General features: G+C 43.9%; 1 protein-coding gene across 1 annotated transcript; it reads left to right on the top strand.

Moving 5' to 3' along the window:
• The first annotated feature begins 91 nt into the window (after window positions 1-91).
• ino80da (INO80 complex subunit Da) lies at window positions 92-9,321 on the top strand. The gene is made up of 10 exons (XM_070837548.1): window positions 92-179; window positions 2,311-2,557; window positions 2,666-3,477; window positions 3,650-3,743; window positions 3,828-4,052; window positions 4,347-4,456; window positions 4,654-4,787; window positions 5,449-5,672; window positions 5,832-5,989; window positions 6,085-9,321. Exons 1-10 carry the CDS (start codon window positions 155-157, stop codon window positions 7,110-7,112), a joined length of 3,057 nt encoding a protein of 1,018 aa, XP_070693649.1. The 5' UTR covers window positions 92-154; the 3' UTR covers window positions 7,113-9,321.
• The last annotated feature ends 1,180 nt before the right edge of the window (window positions 9,322-10,501 follow it).

The raw sequence follows: 10,501 nt of genomic DNA on the forward strand, positions 1-10,501 counted from the left end.
GAAAAAGATGTGTATGCTGGTACTATGGATGCTGCTGTCCTGTTTTGGTGTGATCAACTTTTCCAGTCTGGAGCTCCTCTATCTGTTTGGCACGTGGTCCATCATCATTGAACAGCCGGCAACAGTGTGGCAGCAGGGCCCGTAACTCATTCATATGGAAGACGATAGCGGTGGTCCAGGTGGATTTAACACTGTAACACTTTGCTGGACCTCTCGGTCAATATGATTGAATCCTACTGTTTTAAATGTGCAAAAGTGTAAAGCGCACTCTCCTCCGTTTAAACTGTTCACCCATAAAGATTTTAACATGACACTTCCACACTGTATGGGCTTTTAACAAAGTTGAATTTCCAATATGGTAGGAGAGGTTGTTGTTGTTCATCGGATTGTTGTCATGTCCCCGCAGTGCCTGTAGTGGTGCTGTGAGGAGTCTGCTGTGGATCCAACAAAAATCCTCAGCAGCCTACCTACAGCTTGTAATTTGCTCTGGATAGCCTATATTTACATGCATCCTTATTTCAAGATACACCGAGCTCGATGAAGATCGCTGTTACTATCCTATCTCGAATATCGATGCACAAATAGCCTAGCTGATTCTAATAGACATTTCGGCCGTCTATCTGGAGCGAATACCTTACACAGCCCATACCAGTTCAAGGTAAGCGAAGTCGTATACAGCCTCGGTCTCGATTTCTGAGCGTACCGTTTTGCACATGCTTCAATCGGCCAGGCGTTCAACTTGAGGCCGCTGAGCTATCGAAGCTAAGAGGCCTCGTATTATTGACTCATTTATTTTATAATTTGTGATCTGACCAGTTGACTGGGTGACTTAAGCAGGTCTGGGGAGTTATACAATATCTACAGTTTTGAGTCCTGTGTGCTGCTAATGTGACATTATGTAACGTTAGTGGCTATAATTCATGTCGATTATTACGGAGGCCTTCGGGGACAGGCCATAAGCCTCGTATGTAGACCCTTTGTTTGGATGTATTTGGCCATAAATGTATCATGTTTGAATATACTAAAATCCTGTGACTGTGCCGATCAGTTGTTGCTTGTATTTTATTACCACGCTTGCATTTTTCTAAATTAAACTAAACTGAAAATAGACCTTTTATAGTGTTACCATTTGGTGATGTTTCCGTTTCCTGGTTAGCTACCGCCTACTAATTTGTGTTTTTAGCTTTGATAGCTTGTTAGCTAACTAGCAAATTTGACTTTTCGTGTCTGATCAGTGTTGATAATATGCATTTCTGGCCAAGGATGGGTAAAGCAATATCTTATGGATTAAGACACAGGTGTGTGTGAACACATAGACACGTTTATATTTTCATAGTTTAAAGTTTCACATATGTCTAAGCTAATGTTGGCAGGCTAACTCCCCCGGGCTATAATGGCAGTTAGGCTAGCTAGCGTTAGTCACCGTTTGCTGCCTGTCCGGTTCTCCGTATCTAACTCTAATCGTTAAAGTTAACCCAGGCTGATATGAATGACTCTTAGACAACCTTTCCTTACTGTCCAACATGTCCCTCAGCTGTCAGAGACGAAACCTCCCAGAGCCAACTTATAATACAATTAAAGTTAAATGTAGCGGCTAAGCTACCACTGAAGCTGTGCAGCTAACGCGACAATGATCGTTACAGTATATGCTCATATACCTGTAGCAGTCTATTTATATCCGTGTTCATTATGTAGTGCTACAATTTTAAGAAATAAGCCGAGTTCTGTTATTTAAGTGTTCAGCCAACTTTTAAAGAAGCCTGCACACCAGCAAGTGACTGCTCTCTAGCTTTTAACTTAGTCATGCAGACCGCTGCTATGAAATACACAGTTTTACCACCATCATACTGTGTTTTTAGTGCTAGCTTGATTAATAGACTGTTGAATAAAAGTTCTTACTCTGTTTACACCTCTTTCTCAATGTGATATCGCCACTGAAAAGTAGAGCAACTATTAGTATTCAGAGGCAAAGTTTGTCAAGTGTCAGCATAGCATTTATTCATTATTCACAGCATACACTATATACTACTATGCTGTAGTTCAGTGAGCAAGCATTACTGACTGACAGAAGTCATACATCCTGAAATGCCATTAAAAATAATTGTGCAGGAAGGTGTAGTGCTTGTTTGCTTCCTGACTGTTTATTCTCTCTAAATGCATATATTGGCTAAGGGTTGGCTAAACAGTCACCTGATGTAGAGTTGACTATTTCCGTGCCTCTTAACCCTGCCTGTTCACACATGGTTACCTCCACAGTATGAAATGTTAAGAGATCTAATTCTTGGGTTTTTCCTGACTTTATCCCATCAGCTGATGTTGTCAAGAACAAGAGTCACGTGATGTATGAAGGCAAACACATACACTTCTCAGAGGTGGACAATAAGCCGTTGTGCTCATACAGCCCAAAGCTCTGCAAACAGCGCAGACTAAATGGCTACGCTTTCTGTATCCGGCACGTCCTGGAGGATAAGACGGCCCCCTTCAAGCAATGTGAATATGTGGCCAAGTACAACAGCCAGCGATGCACCAACCCCATCCCAAAGTCTGAGGATCGCAGGTGTGTATTAGTGTGCATGTGTGGCATATTCTACTACTCTACCTCTGTAAAGACAACATTATGTTACAGTTGTGCAAAGTATGCTGAGGATGTGCTTTTGCTTTCCAGATACTGTAACAGCCATCTGCAGGTTCTGGGCTTTATCCCTAAGAAGGAGCGTAAAAAGAAACATGATGCTTTGGAGGAAATGCGCTCACGGGCTCACCTGGAGTCAGTGGCTCTCAACATAACTGTGCCCTCTCTAGCTCTAAAAGCTTCCAATGGTCTAGATGAACTTCCGCCATCTCCCCCCTGTACACGCCTGTTACCCCTCCCTGATGGGGAACTCCTGGACCCTTTTGCCTTTTATGAGGATGACACAGACGGGGAGGAGGTGGGTACTCCTCGGAAGGGCAGCGCCATCAAGAAGAAACTACAGAGTCGGCTGGTGCTCAACCAGAAACTCTGCCATGACACGGACCTCTTCCAACCACCTCCTGAGCACTTTAGTCCCGCCCCTGTCCCCCGTGTGCACCCCACCACGCCACTCAACACTCATCTCCCACGGCAGCAGTCAGGTCTTCTTCAGCCGCCCCAGCACTCCAGCGTGACTTCCTTCATCTTCCCAGGAAAGCAACAGGGTTTATTATGCAATCCATCACCACCTCAGACGGTCAACTTTCTGCCTCCAGGGATGCCCGCTAATGCAGCACCCAGTCCAGTGCAACCCTCTGGGCCATCACTCAGCAGGAAAATGCCTTTCGCTGCTACTCACTTGCCTGTCAGTTGCAAGGACAGTGGCAGTAGCAATCAGCGGCATGTGGTTGTCATGCGTCCTGCTGCCTTCTCACCTTCTGCAAGCTGCCTGGCCAGGTTGCAACATCTGGTGCAGCTCTGTGCCAAGAGACACCGGGAGCACGGAGACCTCTTCCCTCATCTAGGTGCTAAATTTAAATAGATTTACTACTAGTTTTAAAACTCAATTTCTTTTACTCTCTGATAGATTCATGTGCAGTTTTTAAAGACTGTGTAAGATACTTCATATATATACAGCGGCAATTGAGATTTGAGCCTGCTGAGCCAGACAAGCTGCTCTAACAAGTTCTCTTCCAGGTTTGGACTGGTCAGAAGACAGTGCTGACGACGACGATGAAGAGGAGGCAGAGACATTTGCTCGTTTCCAGAGCTCTTGGAGACCACAGAATGGGTTGGTATCCTAAAACTTAACCCACACTATGACGTTTGACCTGACATTTCCTGTCATGACGGTTATTAATTGATTTCTAAATAGGTTGGAAGATGACAGCGGTTCCTCACGGAGAACACGGCTACTTAGGCTTTGCTCGTACCTCCAGGAGAAATACAAGCACATGTGTAGGCAGGAGAGGGCGAGTATCCGCCAAAAGAGATACCGCTATGCCTTCCGCAAAGCCTTGCTGCACGCTGCCAGTAACAACCCCGACTGTGCTGGCCAGCTGATCCAGGAGTTACGTGGTGCCTCTCAAAGCTCTTCAAGGTATTGTCTCAAACAGTCATATCAGTCAGTTTTGTTGTTCTCTCAGGGCTAGTATGAATATAATATACTGGGATTAAATCCAATGTTTGAGTAGGTCCCACTATGGTTAAACCAATCACAAACCCTCGATCCCCCACCTGTAAATTTAATATATGTGATTTACAAAAAAAAAAAAAAAAAATGTTTCATCCATCCAGTGCTTTAAGTGTATCCAGCATCGTGTGTTGCTTTTATGACGGTCTTGCTGGAGTGCTGTTGCTGTTTGCTCAGTCCGTGGTCTGTATGTCCTTACAGTGTGGCTCCAGCGAGGCATCAGAACACAGATTCGGGGACCTGCACTGGTAGCACAAAGGGCCAGGCCTGCAACAACAGAGCTCTGCCCTTCACTCAACACTGCTTTCAGCGTATCCTTTCCACCACATCACTGATTGTACAGCTGGTTGCTGCATGTGCAGAAGAATGGCTTTGACAATCGACAATATGGTTTTATTCCAGTTGTCAAAATCACATACTGTGATGTACCAAACCCCTGTGTGATAGTTTTATGATCACATGCCCTCCATCTAGTGTATTGTGTTATTTCCTTTATTGTTCTCTGTAGACATTCTGTTGAATCGTTCCCAGCAGCTCTTTGCTAGTTGCACAGCCAAATTTGCAGATGGTCAGCAGTGCTCCATCCCTGTGTTTGATATCACGCACCAGACACCACTCTGTGAAGAGCATGCCAAAAAAATGGTGAGTTCAGTATTTAAAGGAAAAGTGCAACATTGTCGGAATTTTTTTTTGCAGAGAGTCAGATGAAGATTTATACCACTCTAATGTCTGTACGATAAACATGTTCGAACTTAGCTTTTAGCACAAAGACTGGAAATAGGGAAACAGCCTGTCTCTGTCCAAAGGGAACAACATCCACCTACCAGCACCTTTAAAGCTCACTAATGAACAAGTTGTGGATTGCACCCAATTGTCCAGCAATTGAGAAGTTACTGAAGAATTAGTCCAGCAGATTTTTACAGACTGTTTTTCCTTATTATTTATGGATGAACTAATGAGATAGATGTAAAGATTAATGAGATTAGCTAGCTGGTTAACACTGGGACATATACAGAAATGCTGATTAATGTATGTTATAAATAAATAAAACGAATCAAATTAAATGTTACCTTTGGACACACTAAGGTTAGCTGTTTCCCCCCTTTTCCCGTCCTTATGCTAAGCTAAGTTAGCTGGCTGCAGGCGTTGGCTTCATATTTATCCATCTTCTCACCTTACTCTCAACAAGAAAGTGAAGATGTGTCACACTATGTCCATCAAGGTTCTCTTCATTGACTGTGACTGCTCTGTTTGATTTTATTTGCGCTGACGTCGTGACCACTCTTCCTTACACTCCACACAGGATAACTTCCTGCGAGGGGATGGTAACCGACGAGTGCAGCACCAGCAGCAACAACAGCGAAAGCCACGTAAAAAGACCAAACCACCGGCGCTCACCAAAAAACACAAGAAGAAGAGGAGGAGAGGGCCGCGGAGGCCTCAGAAACCCATCCCTCCAGCGTTGCCACAGGGGAACCTGGGAATGCCTTCTACAAGCCTAGCAATGCCCTCACAGGCCAGCATCAGGTCTGCTACGCCGGTGTCTCCGCTGAGTTAAAAATTTAGTGGGCAGAGATCCAGTGTCTGGGAGAATACTCTCATGTCACACGTTTGAGCAGCTCTTTCATTACAGTAGCATGTTATATTTCCTCTCTAAGCATTTTTTTTTTCTCACCTTTGTGACAGGAGCCCTTCCACTCCAGACCTGAGTACAGAGGAGCTTCCTGATGATATCACCAATGAAATGGCAGACATTCCAAATGACCTTGAACTAAACCAGGAGGATTTCTCCGACGTGTTACCCAGACTAACTGATGACCTGCCCGACTTTGACTTGTTTGAAGGTTGTAATATTGCTCTGTCTCATGCACTACTATACATTTCACAAAGTTCTCCCTGTCTTGATTTTATAATGATAAATGTGTGTGTGTGTGTTTAGGTAAGAATGGCGAGTTGTTGCCCACCACGGAAGAGGCTGAGGAGCTTGTGCGTGCATTGCAGGCTATGGGGTCCTACCCAGACTCTTTGGTGTGCCTGACCTCCATCGGAGACTTGGCCCCCTCTGAAGGAGTGGACCACCGAGCCATGACTGTCTTCCCTGGTCCAGTTCAGCCGGGGGGGATGGGGGACCTGCTGAACAGCCGCATCCCCACAGAAAACTTCACCAGCCTCGAGCTTGAGGATAATCTACTGCAGTCCACTGGGGGTCACTTCCCACCGTCGCCGCCATCTCAGCCTGCTAACCAGCCCCCGACGTCGTGCTCCAACCTGACCTCATCGTCCTCTACAGTACCCCCTTCCTCCACCCCCCTCCTCACTCAGACCTCCATAGCAGAGCGAACGTTTTCCCGGACGCACACATCCCATGTCCTGGCCAAGTCAGACGCGCCCACATCATCTCCCCAAGGCAGCCATTACAGCAGTGAGCACGTGCCATCCCCGTACAGTGACCACATATCTTCTCCCCACGCCAGCTCCTTCCAGACAGACACCCCTCTGCTACTGGAAGTGCCTCTCAGTGGGGTACCAGGACCCCCACGCTCGTCATGGAACAATCTCCCTCTCCCCCTCACCGACCCCGCACAGTTTGGCAATCTTATAGGATCAGAAAGTCACCTCATATCCACCTCCCTGTCCACTCCCCCGGCCACCACCCACTCCGTGACGCTGCAGCCCATGCCTTCGCTCTCAGCGATGCCCCAGAGTGGCTTGACAGGTTTAACGACCTCCCCCGCCCCTTCATCCTCCCTCCCATCCTCCTCACACGATCTTCTGACCTCCACACAGCCCAAGCAACAGCTCCCTCAGTTCAGCGCGGCCTTTGGCCATCAATTGGCCTCCCACAGTGGCATCCCGAAAGACGTACAGCCCAGCCACAGCTCCACAGCGCCCCCCGCTGGCTTTTCCATAGTTAGTGCCACCGCTGCAAGTGCCAACAGCGCCACACCACCCTTCACGCAAAGTTAATGAGTGCAGGCCTCCTGCAGCGGCTGCATGATGGTCTGTGGACTCGCAGTGTCTTACAATCCAGCCGACTGGCTTCTGATCGACCACCCCTCTTCATCTGCTACATGTGTGCAATGTGGTAATAGTGCACTATTTGATAATGAATTTGCACAACCTCAGATTTTCCTCAATATTTTCTATTTTCCTTCTTTTATTCTGCAGCCAGATGGATTTTAAGTCAGTGTGAGTCCACTTGTTTGATGCCTTGCGGTTACGTCAGTTGGGGGTAACAGTCAGAGTTTGCGATGACATAAACGGGTGAAAACTGGTGGAAGGACCTTTTAGCAGAGATTACGTGTCACAGTGCTCAGAATTCCTTGACGTAGAAGCATCGAGCAGCGGTCGCTTTGTTTGCTTTGCCGGTTAAAGTCTTGTCGTTAAACGATCAACTGTACCCTGCCTCGCTCAGATGGCCATTGCATTTTTAGTTTTTCCACCTGTTCCACACACTGCTCCTGTCACCCTCTGGAAAAAGAAGAGTACTGGTTGTGATATTTGTGACCCATTATGTTTCAAGCTATTTAACTGTTATCATGATAGAGAATCTTACCGAGTCAGATTTCACAGTCATATGAATTTACCAAAATACTTTTAAACAGCTGTTTTTATATTGTGTATACTGTATATGTGCTCATTTATTGGTTTGCTCAGACGTCAAAATCTCTGACCTCACCATTGGTTGTGGGACTCTGAGTGGCCTAGTAGACACTTGAAGGTAAATAGAGTTTCTTAAAGCAATAAACACATTAACATAACTCTAGCATTGTAAGGTATTTTATTGGTCTCATTACATGTAGCTTCCCTTGCTGAATCCAGGCTCGATCAGGAACATGTTTTGGCCTCTATAACTGTTGTAAACCTTTTTTTTTTAATTATTATTATTTTACAGCAGTTTCACGCAGAACTACAGCAGATAGAGACCAGTCAGGTCAGCCTACTGTCATTTCTCGGGTCATACCGAGTGGATTTTTAAGGCTAATAAACTAGTTTCAGTGTTAAAGGTGGGTGGCGATGATGGTGTAATCCAGGGGCTTTAAGTGTCTACTCTCAAAGGTGCTCTCTGGTCCACATGTACAATGGTCCTTAATGACTTTCATATCTCATTAAAGGCAACTTCAGTTTCAGGACTCCAAGGAAACCCGCTATAAGACGGACCCCAGAGAAGATGTAGGTGGCGATTTTAATGGTAGAAATTGGTGTGTTGAGCACGTCTGAGCTAACGCACTGTCCACTCTACTCTAAAACTCAGTTACAAAGTGATTTTAAGCTAAATGATGAGCCCTGAAAGTTGGGGTCTGATTTTGATTTTAGAAAAATGAGAGCTCTTCCCCCATCTGTCTCACACAGCAGTACAACCATGGCTTTTGATAGATATTATATTAGACATTTGACAGATCGTCAGACATTGTTGAGTATTAGGTATATAGAGTAGCAGTCTCTATCTTGGGGTTTGTTGGTGAATTATTGAGTAGCAATGGATTGAAATTGTTCTTTGCAATGTATTCAGTGGAACCTGTGTCTTGTAGAATGAGTCTTGTTTTTAATGGCTATCAAAATGGTCGTACGTTCTCTTTGAAGCTCGGAGGGATCAATGTTCGTATGCTGTCATTTTGTTTTTAATAATATTCTGATGGAGAATATTTTTGATAGCTATTAAACTCCAGAAAGAAGTCTGAGATTGCATGGGACAGCAACCTTTTGTGTGAGAGCATTATAATAATATTAGATTATGGTCACTGGCTTGATTCTTGGCAGTATAAAACATAGTAATATATGCATTGCCATTTAATTTTGTGGAGAAAAACGAATCAACGTAAAGTCTGTTGTTTTTCAACATAGATTTGCACGGGAGTGGATGAAGCCGGTGGTGTTTTACATGTCCTGTGTCTTTTTCTTTTTTTTTTTTTTTTTTTTGGCTTGGCCGGTCATTAAATGAACAGCTGCCATCGTTACCAGCTCTGAGCCTGCACCAGACCCCCCCCCCATTTCCAGCTGTGAGAAGACCCAGTTCTGTCTCTCCCTTCCAAAGAGAAAACACATTATGAAGTGTAAACCCGTAGCTCCACCAGAGACGACTGGGCTTCTCGGTTGGCCGCAGCGTTGTCACGAACAGTCATAAACACAATGCCCCGAAAAAAAGTAAAGACAAAAAAAAAAAAAAGAAAAAAAAAATCAGGTTGGATGAAAATGTTTGCGAGGCATTACTGCTGTACCCACATAGCATGAGATTAGTCACTGCACCAGTTTACTCTCCTGAAAAACACGTAGAACAAAATGAACAGGGCTCGTAGGCACATTTAACTGCTTGAATTCAGAAATGGCTGACAAATTCCTATACTCATTGAATGTACTGTATTACTGTTTTTAAAGATAGGATGAGCTAATCTAGTCACCTTTTGTTATTGGTCCTTGTTTGATTTGTCTAAGGTATTTTTTGTATACAAAGGTTTACATTTTTATGTATATTTTTCTTGTGTACAAATTATGTAATATGTGTACAAACACTGTATGTAATATCTGTATATAGTGTGAGAAATTTGATCTTTTGTTTTTGGATGTATAAATAAAACTTGCTGTGAGGTATTTGCTGACAGAGTTTGTTGTGGTTTTTATTTTAAAAAACTATCTTCAGAAAAAATGACTAAGTTGACAATCTCACCACAAGGCTCGCTTAACGCTTACTCTGGAGCTTTTGATCGAATCACCTTTCTACACTCAATTTTAGTCATATTTGTAATTATAAATTCAAATCATTTAAAAAAAAGTTCAGATGAGCAAACCTGGTCACTTCAGTTTGATTACATCTGAGAAGCTGTAACTGTTTTGAAGGGTTATATCGAATCCAACACAAACAAACGGCAGTAGACTGCTGTGTTCAGTGAGGTAAAATTACTATTTTTGTCAATGGAGTCTGGTGGCTTTGAAGAGAGCGTTATAACAGCTATTTCTAATAAAACAAAAAGGATCATACAGGTCTTTTTCTGTAGGGATCCTTTCCATAATGTTGTTAGACACTCATCTGAGCCAGTCAGTGGCAAAACAGGCACTTACTAGCAGACATACTATGATGATTTAGGTTGCCCCAACTAAAGAAACAAGTTATTCCAAACTCTACATGCAACAATGAGGCCAAAAATACAGGAATTATACTTAAATGTAAGATCCATTTAGTAACTGCTCTGAAGCTTATCATATCACGCGTTCTTCATCAGCACATGGAGTTAATGTAGCTGAATTTTAGGCGACACGGGCCAAAAGTCCTTAATGCGCTCTGAAAAATAGAAACTCAAACATCTACAATTCCATGAACCTCAGCAGTACAATAACAAAATTTAAATACATTTTTTTAA

Source organism: Pempheris klunzingeri, chromosome 10 (assembly GCF_042242105.1).
Source record: "Pempheris klunzingeri isolate RE-2024b chromosome 10, fPemKlu1.hap1, whole genome shotgun sequence".
NCBI lineage: Eukaryota > Metazoa > Chordata > Actinopteri > Acropomatiformes > Pempheridae > Pempheris > Pempheris klunzingeri.